This window comes from Sodiomyces alcalophilus (genome assembly GCF_042370955.1).
Source record: "Sodiomyces alcalophilus JCM 7366 unplaced genomic scaffold ACRALscaffold_3, whole genome shotgun sequence".
In the NCBI taxonomy this organism is placed as follows: Eukaryota; Fungi; Ascomycota; class Sordariomycetes; order Glomerellales; family Plectosphaerellaceae; genus Sodiomyces; species Sodiomyces alcalophilus.
In genome coordinates this window covers 6,158,989-6,174,767 of record NW_027263534.1, presented here as the reverse complement: position 1 = coordinate 6,174,767, position 15,779 = coordinate 6,158,989, and the positions used below count along the sequence as shown (strand labels likewise).

The 15,779-nt window shown below is 39.8% G+C and overlaps 1 protein-coding gene across 1 annotated transcript in view; it reads left to right on the top strand.

The window, feature by feature from the left end:
- Nucleotides 1–9,519: 9,519 nt before the first annotated feature.
- Nucleotides 9,520–15,779, top strand: part of ACRALDRAFT_2019020 (uncharacterized protein) — a gene marked incomplete at both ends in the record, with an annotated part of 9,708 nt that continues 3,448 nt past the window's right edge. Inside the window, one exon of the mRNA XM_071019950.1 lies at nt 9,520–9,534. Coding sequence (XP_070876214.1) covers nt 9,520–9,534 — 15 coding nt within the window. The remainder of the gene's footprint in view (nt 9,535–15,779) is intronic.

The following is a 15,779-nucleotide window of genomic DNA, read 5'->3' as shown; positions in this document are numbered from 1 at the left end:
GAGTTCCTGGCTTTATTACCGCCTAATACCCCTCTAATAACGGAGAGGCAGAAATAGCTAAATATATTATCTTTTAGTATTAGAATACTACTCCGGAATTATAAAGGGACCTTTATAGCGCCGTGGGGAGACCGATCTTAACTAGGGGAGACCTTTTTAACGCCCTAAACCACCCTAAGGAAATAAGGGTAATCGCGAAATAGTTCCTATATCTTAGCCGCCTAAGCGACTTCCGCCTTGCCCTAGAAATTATAAAGAACTATATAGTAAAGACCCCGTAACGGGACCGCCCCGGTATAGAGTATATAGAATAGAGATAGTACCCGATCTAAACGTTTATATTTACTTTAGGGGTCCTATAAGCTAGGACCCTGGCGGTATTAAAGGGTTTACGCTATAACGGCACTTACCCTTTACTTAGCCTTAGTCTCGGCGCCTCCCTCCTTATTCTTACTCGTAATAGCATTATTACTATTAGTATTATACTTATAACCCTATACCGTGATATTAGCTTTACTCTACTATAAAGGGACTATAAAGATATATACGGCCACTTCTAATAGAATAGCGATTATTCCCTTTAGCCGATTTAATTAGCGTTTTAGGCTAGCTAGTATAGCGTTACTACCACGGCGGCGGCTAGCGGGGCGAGCACGCCTAGTAGCGCGCTTAAAGGATACCACCGCCGCTATAAGCCGACCCTAAGCCTATATAAAGTTAGTATAGTATAGCTACGGCACCCCTAAGAACACGACTTATAACCGCTCTGTCTTTACCCTTAGTAATAGCCGCTATAAGCTCCTAATAGCGTTTAAGGATACGCTATTAATACTTTAGGGCTATAGCCGGAACCTATATTAATTATTAGATCCCCGCTACTACCGCCCTAACGCCACTAAGACACTATTATAAGACCGACTTATATCCTTATAAGTCCGATAACTATTAGTATACTAATAGCACGCCGCTCCCTTCCTAGTAGTATTAGTATATACTTTAATATCCTCGGGCCTATCGCCCCTAAGGCGTTTAGTGTATCTAAGATATCTACTTAAAGTCAGAGACGGCCTCCTAACGGTATTACTCCGGCACCCTAAGGGCACCTCCAGGAAAACCCATAGCAGTACTCGCGCGGCTCTAGCCTTATAATAGCGGGAGTTACCCTTCTTCTTAGGCTATTTCTTCTTAGGTGGTATCTAGGAGGCTATTAACACTAAGCTTAGATCTAACACGCCCCCCCGCGGCACCTTATCGAACTTATATTAACAACTCCGGGCTATTAATTACTTAATGGTTATTTTTAACTAACTATAGCCTATCTTATTAGCCCGCCCTAAAACCGCCGATTTCCTACCCGCGTTACCGCGCTACTACTTATAAATAGACGATACCGTAAAATAGCGGTAAATAAGAGACCCGACCTATCCATAGACTATCTAACACTTTATTAGTAACTACGGTATAAAGCCGGGAATAGAGGCGGGAGTAAGGGGGCGGGCGGCTTAAAGGGAAACCTACGATATCACGATAAAAGGGTTAAAAAAGGGAAAATAAGAAGAAGGGCGGAGGCTCTTAAAACTTTCTATTAACCTAGCTATAACTATAGGTGACTACTAAATTCAGCAGGAATATATAATAATAAAGGCAGGAGCCCCTACTAAAACCCCCGCCTAAAAGGAAGGCGTAAACAAACCGGCCACCCCGATATAAGGAGGATTTCTAAAGCGCGGAGCCGCCGCGGACCTCTTTCGGCCCCCTATATAGTATGCCGCGTTCCAGGCTAACTTAAATCCCCTAGCCTACTACCTTCCCGTTAGCCACTAGACTAGAGGTATAATCCAGATACGTATTAAGTCACCACCGGGACCGTTAAGGCCCTGACGCGGCACCGATCCTAATAAGGAGAGTATAGAGGTTTTTCTACCCGAACGGGTTTTTCCCCCCTATAACTAAGTAAGAAGGACCGCATAGCCTAAGCCGGGCTCCTAGACTAGATAGGATAGCGGAGTAAGAGAATAATAATAATAATAATCTAATAGTTCCTTTTCTGCCTTATCCGGATACTACTATAAACTTACATAACCTATCCGAAGGGTAACGTCTTTAGGTAACTTAAGTATTAATACCTGCCACGCGTCTCCCTTCGTCTTTCTTATAGTTCTTCGTGATATAACTAACTCTAGGTTACCTTATATAAAAGGGTAAGTCTAAGTCTTTTAGACCTAATCGACGTTAGGGTTAACTTATTCTAACCAGGGTGAACCTAGGATAATACTCGGGCTAGACGGGTTAAGGTCTATAATATAGAACTCATCCGATTAGATTTTTATACGGCCCTAATAGTCTTTGACCTTAATAATCCTTAATACTTTTCCGTAGGTCGTTATTGTTATACCCTTAAATAACTATCTTACCTTTAATTAACGTTCCATAACGACCTAATCTAGGTCTATAAAGGACTAATCCGCTATATTACCGTCGGCGCCGCTATCTAGACGTGCTAGAGTTATAACCTAAGCCCCGCCTTTACAGATATTAATATAGGCCTCCACGGGTTTAATAGGGGCCTTTTCGTCCTTAAGCGGGGAAGGTTCTTATCGGTCTTCGACTATAACACGGCCTAACGCTAGCCTTATCCCGGCTATAGGCTAGTCATTCAGGTTCTGCCTCGGGTTCTATTACTTAACGCGAGAGTTATTATAGGTGGTTATGTAATAGCCTCGCTATTAGCAGTTATAATATGTTATATTCTTAATGGGTGGTCGGGAGGAAGAAGGAAATTTCTTACCCTATCCCAGTACTAAGTTAGAAGAACTCTAGGACTATGCTATAGCCTAGGGCTAAGCAGCGGGGGCCGCCGTTTAATCTTGATATCCTTACCGATTACCTTAGTTATTACGCTAATTACGTTAGCTATATCGTAACTATAGCCTACCCCTAAAGCGACTCTTAAAGGGTTACGTTAAGGCCTCTGCCTTTCGGTATAAAGGGGCGAGTTCTTTATATACCCGCGGGACTCCTTAGGCAATAATATAGTCGCGGGTTACTAGATAGACTCTAGTTAGAACTATCTATATACGGAAGAATTCGGGTAGTTCCTCTAGCAGTTTAGACTCTAGAGTCTCCTCTTTCCGAATAAATTATTAAAAGGTCTTATTATACTTCTAGGAGGACTCCTACTTAGATATAATCTAAATAGCGACTTCCCGGAGGCGGGTAGTATAATCGTCCACCTATTAACCGAGCTAGGCCTTAAGTACTAGCTATAAGACCCGCGTAGACTAACTATTATAGGTAGACTACCTATTATATTTAGGGAGGACTTATTCCGACTAGGGCATTTGTTTATTCCGACTAGGCACCATTTTTATAGCCGGTGCCAGCCGCCCTACGATCACTTCTTTTTTTTTTATCTAAGGATCGTCTTTTTAGCCTTAGATACGATCGCTAACCAACGGATCAATTCGACTATAAACAGCTGCTTCGTATCTTCCTATAACGTAATATACGCACACCTCACTAGCTGTTCCTATAGCCTATGGATTGCCTATCCATTGCCGACCGGGATCTAGGTGGGATTAGGTTCCCTCCCATGGAATTTATGTTAAATTAACCTCAACCGCTATCTCTGCGTTATCCACGCCTTCGACCCTGACCCCGAGCCCCGGGGCGATCACGACTATATTATTATTATTATTATTATTATTATTATTGTTATTGGTATTATTATATAAAGAATCGGGAGGTAAACGCGTTATTTCGATGTTATTAGACGTTAGAGATAGATAGATAATTATTAAGGGTAAGGAAGACGATATCGTAGTTATATAGTAGATAGGAAATTTCCTAAAAACAAATACAAAAAAAAGGTGATCGTGGATAGCTGGCGCCGGCTGCGAAAATGATGCCCTAGTTGGAATAAACAAATGCCCTAGTCGCAATAAGTGCTCCCTATATTTATAGCAGACTTTCTTCTACTAATATTCCTTAAGATAATAGGGTAAGCAGGAGGTAATAAACTAATTCTTAATAGCGTTAGGTAGAAAGATATAGAAGTTAATTATAAACCATTCTTTTATCTCTTAGATAAAGGTCCGGTACTTAGCCTAGGATATCCCGTCCTACTTCGGACAAGGGTAGTTAACTTTAGCCTAATTAGTCTAGATACCACGACCTCTTATAGCCGTATACTAATTAACGGGGACCAGAACCGTTTATCTACTAGTAAACCATTTAATTACTATGCCACTGAGTTCTGTTACTAGTCCTAACCAAGACCGAGTTAGTGCGTAACTAGTTCTTTTAGCCCTAGCTAGCGCTTAAGTCTATGCTCTCTATCTCGCTTTAGGTAGCGTAGGCGTTCTTTTGGTTATTAGTATATCGGCTATTTTTTCGGGACCTGCTTATAAGGGGGCCTAAAAGGAAGCGGCTTATAGGCTAAAGGGCCCGAGGAGATTATAACGATAGGAGTTAAATAAATAATAATCGGATACCCTTTTATAGGTAGTCTATAATTAGCTTAAACGGGGTTAGGTTCCTATTAAAGTTCGAATATACTAGGTTCCCTAGTAGGCGTAGGTTCGTGCTTCTAACCCAGTAATGCCTTAGTAGTGGGTATAGGTAAACTAGTATCCGGCTAGGTTCATTCCGGCTATTTAATAGAATTAAGTATCTATTAATCGTTAATTAGGTTAGCTATCTTATCCTAACTTCTTAACGGTCCTCGTGCTCTTAGAGGGGTAAAGTGATTAATATATTAAGTGGGTAATCGCGAAGAGTAAAGAGATAATCAGGAAAAAGGCACTTGGTGGTTAGAACGTGATTATACTTACGTCTAAAAGTAGGGGGTACTAAAGAGCTAAATTACTCGCTAGCCTTCTTATCCTAAGGGCGGCCACTTATCCTTTCTTATACACGTGTTAGCCAGCTTTAGTCTAGTATAGAAGTCTATTCTTCCTAATCGATCTTGATCTATTAGCTTATAGCGATAACTCGACTTATGCCTCGGTGCTAACCACGTTATAGATAGGGACGAGTTAGGTCTCGGACCGGATACTCTATAGTTATCTATACTTTATACCGGCCTAGAACCTTATCGTGACCCGTAACCATCCGGTACTTAGGTACCGGAGGTCCGGCACCTAATAGGTCTATAGCGAGTATAAACTCGCGGATTACTAAAATCTTATTAACTTCCTTTTATTTATAGTTTCTAGCGCGCAATAATTAATGGATCTAATCTTTATACTAAGCCTCCAACTTAGTGCTTCCGTATTAGGCATCACGTAGAATAGATCGATAATCGTTCTGGATAAGCGAAAGGATAACAAGCTTACTAGAAACATAGGTATCTTTAAGAGCTTTGAGTAGCTAGCAAATAGCATAGCGACCTTCGCGGACCTTAGATATAAGAGGCTCTGCTTATATCCCTAAGATAGCTTTAGTAATATGTATCTCGAAGCTGGTAGCGTTGGTAGTCTTCCGGATAAAAGATAGGATCGCTTCGAGCTTTCTAATAAGGGGTTAGTATTCCTTTCTCTTTAAATCCGAGGACTATAATACCTAGAGTAAAGCTGCTTCGACTTTAATTTCGGTTAGTTCCGTAACGATAGTATCGTTATCGCGGACTATAAGGTGCTCGCAGATCTTAAGCTCGGAAATAAGATTAAGCTCTAGCAGGATATCAGTAGACTAATTAGGCTTATCCGGATTAATTATATACTATATTTCTAATATACGAGTCGTGCCTTTAACTATGGAGTATTAGCTAATCTAGTAATTCGAATATATAAGCTTAAGTAGATCCGACGCGTTAACTACATAGTCGATATCTAGGGTATAGGCTATAATACTCGGAAAAGGAAAAGTAAGCGAGGTATAGATATAAGACAATAGATAATAAGTGATAGAAGTGGATAGGGAATAAAACAAATAAAGAAGAAATAAGGGAATTATAGCTCCGAATAGTATTTACAAGTAGTGGAAGTTACTAATATACTACTACTACCCGGGCCTATAACTATAATATAAAGCTATAATTAACCGACCTAAGCTATAAAGATATATAAATTACGATAATTTCTAGTTATAGGCTCGCTAAAGGCTAAGCTATATATAGGCTAGACCTCGACTAAATACAACTAATCGGAATCCCCTTCTAGTAGCCTGTTTTATATATAAGCTACACATACTCTAGTAACTAATAGCCTAAGACCTTAGAGTCCTAAGATCGCACCGTGTAGCGGTACTAGTATAGCTATATTTGGATAACCTATTATTATATAATAATTTCGACCCCTATATTTAGCGTAGTACGTCTATAATAGAAGTATAGGAGGCCTATATATACAAAGGCAGTTATATTAAAAATATTATATAAACGGGTTGCTTATATTATAGATAGGTTATTTTTATATATGTTTACGCTATATTGTATCACGGGTTAACCCCTCGAAAGTATAGTTCCGGTATAAGGCCGGAACTGCTAATTAACACACAGGCCCGACGCTCAGACCTCGCGCTGCCCTTACCGCGGATTCGTATAAACCTAGCAAATCCTGCACTTCTTTATAGACCTTTTCCTTTCCTTTCCTTAATTATAGCTAGTATAATTATTCGGCCTTACTTAGTACGACTAACCTATAACTAGCCGCTTATATAGCTGGAATTTAGCGAACCCTACGCGCTATGTGAGTAGAGACTCTAATATAAACACGCTATTAGGCGGCGGCGGTCCTATAAACCCCGCCGAGCTAGCTAAGTAGATAGATAAAAGGATTACCAAAGCTATTAATACGATACTCGGTCCCTTATAAGAATAGATAGCTTAATAATAAGAGCTACTCTAATAACTTATAAACGGTCTCGCGAACGCCTAGGCCCTATAGTAATCTACCCCTAGCCTCGCGCCACCCTTAAAGGGAGCCCTTACGAATATACCTACGGAGTCGGTAGCAGGCCCTCTTACCCCGGCAACCTCTGCTCCCCCCTAAATTAAAGTTCTATAGGAACTGTATCCGCTATATACTAAGCCTCTACTATACCCGCGAAGTTTAGTAGAAGGCGAATAGAATACGCTACCTGGTTATAGCAGATATATAATAAGCTCTTACTAAATAAACACTTATTTAATAACTAAGCTAAAATATAGAATCATACTAACTTATACCTAAAAGGGAGTGCTTAGTAAATCGTGTTAGTCTTTTACGCCGTTAGGGGGCCGGGAGGTACCCGTGACCTAGAATCGTTCCTTACTTACCTAGACCGTATATATAAGGACTAGAATAAATAGCCTCGCGCGCCTTTCGCGCTATATTCCCTTAGATAGCGCGACGAATAAGCCTTCGTATAGTTCCTACCGAAATTTAAGAAACACGTCGCCTAAGCAGGTAATAGCGAGTAAGTAGACTCGTCGAAAATTATTTTCCTTAAGGGAGCCCTAGGCTAGAAGCTACGTAACGCCTTAGTTACCGCGAAGTTACCCCATAATTATCTAAGCTAGGTTACTAAGCTTTAGAGTATCGCCTAAAAGCTAAAAGGCCTATATCTAAGTAGCCGGAATACTTATATACCGAATCGGACTCGGAACTAAGACACTAATACCGATAAAGACGTTATAATAAGCGGGATTAATTAGGTCTAATCTAATACGATTATACACTAACCTTATAATAACCAGGAGTATCAGGGGTATAAAAAGCAAGGATATATCCGTATAAACTATAAGTCCCGGGATAAGGGCTTAGAGGCTAAGGGCGCCCGTGTAGCGAAGGTTTAGGCCGGGGATAGCGATATCACTATAAGTTTAGATAGTTTAGATAATAAAGAGTCGGAAAAAGAATAGCTTTAACACGAAAACGGGTATTAAAGCTAATACCTACTTTATAGCAGGAGTAGGAGGCGTTTAAATACTTAGCTAGCGGCGAGTTAGCCCTAATATTAATATCAGTAAATAAAAGATATATATATACTCTTATAGATACGGGTTACAATATCAGGGACATTCGATTTAAGGGAATTAGATAGGACTTAGAGGCGTTAAGGAATATATTAAGAGCCCGGAACCGGTCCTAAGGTTAACCCTAGGGATATTTAGGACCGAGTTATATTTTAGGATTATTAAGCTGGCCTAAGACCCTATGGTCTTAGAGCCTTAGGGTATTATATATCGATCCTAGGGAGGATAGCCACTAGTCCTTGAGTAGGGTGTTTCCCGTTAAGTCCTAAGTTAAAAGGGCTTAACGAATAATCTTATAATTATTCCCCCCCTTAGGGCAGCTTCGTGACGTATTCTTATTATAGTCTTAACGACTCTCTTTACTCCTTTTAAAAACCTATAATATTTTATTCGTTCTAACCGTTTACGGGTATAACGACTATTAAGAGTTCGAAAGACTAGTTATTTTTTAAATCCTACCACTACCCCTAACTAATACCTAAGATACCCCCTAAGCGCACCGCCCCTATTCGTACCTAGGATACTTCCCCCGTTACTAAAGGAGCCGAAGCCGGGCTATTAGGCGCTAATCACGAGTAATCCTTTATACCTAAGTTAGAGGATAAAGATAGTAACCCCGAATTTAAGATTCGTAGATAAGCTAACCCAGACGCTTATAATCCTATAATAGAACCACTGCTTAACTAAGGGACCCCCTAAGTTATCCGAATAGGACCCTAATTTAATATTAAAGACCTTTAAAACCGCCCCCCCGGCACTTTAGTATCGGCGGAACTCGATTTCCTAATTAAGCACTATAAGGACCGCTAAGCCTATAAAAAGAAGGAGAAGCGCCTCCTTACCCTTTAATAAGGGAAGGACCCTAATACCTCTAAGCGTGTCCCCTAAGGGGACTCCCGGAAAAGCTAGTATAAGATCCCGTAGAAGCTCCCCGAATAGAATAAGCAGTTCTATAACTAGTTCTAGGCGTTTATTAAAGAAATCGAAGAGCGCTTTATACTCGACAAGGTCAAGCCATCCGAAGTAAAGAAGATCTATCTTGCCTTTACCCTGCTATTAAAGATTATAAAAAAATCCCGATAGCGTGCCTATTATAGGCGTATCTATAAGAAGACTAAAGGTGCTACCTAGGAGGACCTTAAGACCTTCCTAACTAAGTAATTAGTTAGTAATACCGTAAAATATCTATAACTAAGAGCCTATTCTCGGACTAAACTATATAGAAACCTAATTAGACCTATACTAAGTTTATTAATAGGCTAGACTCGTTATCTAATAAGGTATCCCTACCCTTCCCCGATAAATAGCGTATATAGTTAATCTTAATAAAGCTTAATAAACCGTTATATAACTAGATTATAGCCGCCGGTATTCTGATTAATAGTAAAGCGTTAGGTGTCGTAGCCCGATAAGCAGAGATTACTCTTTTATATAAGAATAAAGAAAAGACGCCCCGGAATAATCGCCTAAGGCAGCCCCGCGGCGAGAAGCGTGAGCGTAATAGGGCCCCTAATAGGGCCCGTACTATAACTATTCGACCCTCTATACCTCCCTAAGTTTTTATGGAATTAATTAAAGTAAACGATATAGAAGCCCCCGGGCCTCCTAAGAGGCGCCACTATAGCGGCGTTATATGCTTTAGCTATAATAAAAAGGGTTACTACCGGAACGAATAGCCGAAAGAAACCCTCTAAGTCAGGGTAGTTATTAGGATACTCTAATAGTTAGAACCCGAATAACCTACCGGTTAATATAAGGCACTCTGTTATTAAATAGGCTTAGGCCTAGGAAGAGCCGCCGTCTTAGCTGTTTTTCGCTAGTAAGGGCGCGATTAAGGCGAACTTAGAGTTACGGTTAAGCGGCGGATAGGGCCGCTAGAGCGCTAAGCTTAATAAAGGCACTAAGGTTAACCTAATCGACTAAAAGGCCCTGCCTCCTAACCACGGTCCCCTAGGACTACTAAAACGACTTAGATAGGTTATCCCTAGGGTCGATATATAGTCCCTTAGGTCCTTTAAGACGTATATTAAGGTTATAGATAATTAGGACCGGACCCGGATATATCTAAATAAGTTCGAGGTATTAGATATAGACCCCGATAGGTCCTAAGTTATCCTTAGTATACCCTAGTTAGTGGAATATAACCCTGTTACCTTTTTCCGGTCTAGCGAATAGATATATCGACTTTAGTAAAAGGACCTTCGAGGCGTCCTGGGTTAAAAAGAGTTAAAGAAGGCGAAGGAGCATATATAGCTTATTATCCGCCTTATAAAGTCTAGTGCCCCCCGTATAGGCTAAGTTATTCGCACGAAGTGGAACGCTACTAAGGAAAAAGAGGATATATTACCTAATAGCCCTTTAATCCCTATTATCTAATCGGACCCGTCGTAACCTATACCCCTAGTGCCCCCTAACCCGACCTAACTAGATAAAAGGATCCTAGAATATCTTAATCCCGGGCCGTATTAAGAGTTACTAGACGAGGATAAGTTAGGGAACGTTATCCCTAAGTATTATCGAGAGTTTTTAAATATTTTCGATATCGTTAAGGCCGGTTATTTACCCGTATACTAGCGTTAGGACCATATAATTAAGATAAAGGAAGGTAAGTTACCCCTATTTAGCCTTATCTACCCCCTAGCCGAGTAAGAACTAGCTATCCTTTAAGACTATATTAAGGAGGCTATAGCTATAAGGTAGATTCGCTTATCGATAAGCTTTATAAGCGCCCTAATCCTATTTATACTAAAGAAAGGGGGATAGCTACGTTTATATATAGACTATTAAGGTCTTAATAAGGTTACTTATAAGGATTATACCCCGCTCCCCCTAATATATAAAATCCTTATCGGCCTTATATCCTCTACGGTTTATACTAAGTTAGATCTTAAGGACGCCTACTATCGCTTAAGAATTCGAGAAGGGGGCGAGTAGAAGACGGCTTTTAGAACTAAGTACGGATATTTTAAGTACTTAGTAATGCCCTTTAGTCTATATAATACTCCCGCTAGTCTCTAGCATTATATTAATAAAGCCTTAAAGGGTCTTATTAATACTATCTATATTATATACCTAAACGATATCCTAATCTATAGTAAGGACCTTAATACCTATCGCGTATACGTTAAGGAGATCCTTATACGCTTAAGGGAATAGTCCCTATTCGTAAACCCTTAGAAGTGCGTGTTTAAGACGTAAGAGGTCGAGTTCTTAGGCTTTATATATAGCTCTAATAGTGTCTTTATAAACCCTAAGAGGGTTAAGGCTATTAAGGATTAGGAAGAACTTATTTCCGTTAAGAAGATTTAGGTCTTCCTGGGTTTTACCGGTTTCTATTAACGTTTTATCGAAGGCTACCCTAAGGTCTCTGCCCCTTTTACGGACTTATTAAGGTTAGGGGGTAGACTAGGTACGTTCTAGTTAGGGGACGTTGAGAGGGCCGTGTTTAAGAAGTTACAATTATTATTCTAGGTAGTACCCGTGCTATAGTATTTTAACCTAGCCCTGCCTATTCGTGTAGAACCCGATATGTCTAACTTTATACTAGGCGCTATAATTAGCTAGTATAAGGACCGAACCTAGAAACCCGTGGTGTTCCTATCTAGGAAGCTAAGGGGACTCGAACTAAACTATCCGATACTAGATACTAAGTTAATAGCGATTATCGAAGCGTTCCGGTAATAACGCTACTATTTAGCGTATAATTAAACCCTAATAAAGGTACTAACTAACTATTTAAACTACCGGTATCTACTAAATAAGCCTCGAATTAAACCTTAACACGCCTATTAGCTAGAGGAGCTATTAAGCTTTAATTTTAAGATTCGTTACTATCTAGGCGTTTAGAACCCCGTAGATAGGCTCTTATAGAAGCCATAGCTCGCTATAGATTAGGCGGATCTTAAAGCGGAGTGGTAGAAGCCCGTTAAGGGATTTACTAAGAAGTTTATTATTAGCCTTATAAGGGCCTAAGGCATATCTAAGCCCTTGGGTCTATCTAGCCTAAAGGATAAGATTATCTTTGCCTAAAAGGATAATCCTTTTATATCTCCTTAGTATTAAAAGATAATTTAATAGACCTATAGTCCTATGACGGTTAGGGTACGGTCTACTTTAGGGACTATCTCTTTATACTAAACTAGTTAGGTTTACGCGATAAGGTTCTTTAGGTATTTTATAACACGCCTATTATAGGCTATTATAGGTTAAGTTAGACGATTAAGAGGATTTCCGAGTTTTATTACTAGGAATACCTTTCGCGAGATATAAAGAAGTTTATGCCTATATATAGTATTTATTAGAGGACTAAGACGCGCTAGTATAAGCCTTTTAGGTACCTGGCACCTCTGCCCGTACCCGAATAGCCGTTCTAAGAGATCTTAATAGATTTCGTGATAGGCCTCCCCCTTATAACCTTATAGGGAAAGAAAAGGGATTCTATCCTAGTCGTGGTGTATCGATATACTAAGTACGCGATCTATATCCCCTATAGCAGCTCTTTAATAGCTAAGGGTCTTACTAGTATCCTATAGGTGGACGTTTTTAGTATTTATAGCCTACCTAATAGTATCGTTTCGGACTGAGGGTCCCTATTTACTAGTAAGTTCTAGACCACCCTATATAGCCTCCTAAGCGTTAAGCGGCGGTTATTAACCGCGTTCCACCCCTAGACGGATAGCTAGACGGAATAATAGAACTAGAACTTAAAGCACTTCCTATAGGTATTCGGTGCCCTATACTAGGACGACTAGGTTAACTAGTTACCCCTAGCCTAGTTTACTTATAACACCGTATAGTATTCGGCTATACGGTAAACCCCTTCTATTACGCTAATAGGTTTTAACCTATATAGACTATATAATATATAAATACGTAAGTCGAGTAAGGTTCGTGCCGCTATAGCCGAGTAAAGGGTAAAGTATTTTATATTAAATCGCAGGGCTATAAAGGTCCTTATTAGGAAAGCCTAAACCACCTACGGACGGTACTATAACGCTAGCCGGGCGGCTTAGCGTTTTAAGATTAGCGATTATATGCTATTATCCTTAAAGAATATTAAGTAATATCGCCTTAATAAGAAACTATTAGATAAGTTCCTTAGCCTTTATAAGATTACCTCTATAATAGGCTAGTATAGGCTCGTCTATAAGTTATAGCTCCCGGAGTTAATAAAGATTTATAATATTTTTCCGATCTGGCTCCTTAAATTATAAAAGTCTCGGGATAGCAGGTCGCTTATATCCATGGACGTTAAGGTCTAACTATAAGAGTCGGATAACTACGAGGTAGAGGAAGTCCTGGCTTATCGCTATAATAGTAATAGGCTCGAATATCTTATTAAGTCGGCCGGGTATAAGTATAAATATAATATATAGGAATTATAAAGATATCTCCCTAATATGCTTATTAAGGAGTATTATAATCGAAAGGGTGGGACTAGTTAATAGTATCGTCGGCGCCCCGCGGGGACTTTTCTTATTTAGGTCCGGAAAAGAAAAATTAAAAAAATAGAAAAAAAAAAAAAACGCTAATGCCCTCCCCTAACTCCCCTTAGTCCGAGCCTAATAATAACTATAAGATATCCTTACTTATTTTTTATAGCCGGTTTTTTTATAAAGACCGGCTAACTTCGAATTTTATTTAACTAACTAGCCTAGACGGCGGGTAATAGTAGCTAGGTGGCGCTCGGTGTTAATAGGAGTATCGCGGCGCTTTTACTCCGCCTTCTCCTCCTCCTCCTAGCGATAACGCGCCACGGGGTTAAACTCCTTATTATCGCAGGCGTACTTCTTTATAACCTCGAGGGCCTAGCGTAACTTAATTTAGACCTAAAAGGCCTGGCGCTTATATATATTAGCGGTAGTCTTTATAAGGATATTAGGCTAACTTATAAACGTCTAGTCGTCTAAACCACTACCGCCCTATACGGCCACTATTAAAATCTTCTATAGCCTTTTAGCCGCCCGCTCTGCCCGTAATAAAAGCTATATATCTAGTTAGTAACCGTAGGAGCGGTTAAAGTAAAGGGGACTATAGCTATATAAATATACTACCTTATAGTCGCGGCTATTACTATTATAGTAGTAATAGCACTTATTAGATACCTTACTACCACGGTAAGGCCGTATAATAATAGGACCGGTAGTGCTATCGCTATATAGTACTAGGAAACCTAGTGCGTGGGCGTACCGCCTATAAGGAGCATAAAGCTCTAGGCCCGACCTAACTAAAATAACGGGATATACTAGTATTTCGACGCCGCCGCCGTCGCTAAAGTCCGAGGGTCTATCGCTAGACCCGTTTATAGATAAAGCGAACTCCGATAACGATAACCTATTAGAGTTAGCTTCCTTATCGTTAAAAAGGGTAGCTTTATCGGCACCACCGCTTATAACGACGTCCTAACTAGTATAATTAAGGACGCCCTCTAGGTTACCGAGGGGCTTAAGAGCACCCTATAGCGAATTATTACGCCCTAAAAGGAGAGGGTTAGTCGACTTAGTAACCGGAGTAGCTATAATAGCCGGCTTCTTAATAGTCCCGACTAATATAGCTTATATAGCTAGAGTAGCCGCCGTGCCCGGCTACTTAATAGCTTTATCCTCGGAGGAGGAAAAAGATAACGAATCTAAGGACGAATCCGATAACGAGTCCGATAAAGAGTTAGACTATTACTACTACTACTCCTACTATTACTACTACTATTACTTAAGAGTAGCTGCTATAGCCGCGGCCTTAGCCTTAGCCTAAGCCTTTTTAGCGGCCCGCCGTGCCTTCTTCCTACTAGTCTTAGTTATCCCCTTATCGATAACCTTTGGTGCCACCTTAGTAGACTTAGTGCCGACCGCGTCGGACTTCTTACCGGTCTTACCGGACTTCTTTAATAATTTACTAGCCGCGCCGGACTTTTTATACTTATTAGCTAAAGCTCGGGGCGCTATTATATAATAGTGGTTTACTCTAATACTATAAGTTAGCCTAAGGTCTATGCGAAGAGGATATAACACTTATATAATAGTAATAGTGATAGTGCTAATAATAATAATAATCTGCTATAATATTAGCCGAATCCTAAGCCGCCTATGATCCTATACGTGATACATAGAACCACGCAGAGATAATATATACCCTAATAAGGAGTCGATAGGATAAGTTAATGCCCGTAATATAAAAAGGGATAGATAACCTACTATTAATAGCGATACTATTATTATTATTATAGATAGGTAAATAAGAAAGGGTAAGGAACAGGAAAGTAATAAGATAAGTTAGGTAGATAGAAAAGTCCTATATTAGAATAGTCGTATAACCTACTATAGGCCCTACTTATATTATTCCTTCCCCTTTTACCTAGATACGACTACCTATTACGGGTTTCTACGATACGGTTATTTAGTTAATAAAGGGCGTATCTTAGGTGCTATTATAGTATACGCGTCTATAGATAGGCTTTATTATTATTAATATTCACGATAGTTATTACGCCTTATTATCGCCCGGCCTTAAGCTAGATAAGTCGCGAGAGGGCGACGAAGGAAATAGAGCCAGTTCTTTTATTATTTAGAATTATAGTATAGCGGGCCTTATCCTAAAAGTGTTCTTTATATAGGCTTCTTAGGTCGCCTTAATAATAGTAATAGTATAAGGGGATTACGAAAGTAATAAGGGTTACGATTCACTACCGACCTAATATCTGCCTTTAGAGTTATGGCTTTTTCTAACTAGAGCCCTTTATTAGATAGGACCCTGGCCAGAGCTCTTAAGGCTTTATTATAGTATAGTCGTGGTAAGGGAGATAAATAAAGGAGACCTAGGAGAGTTA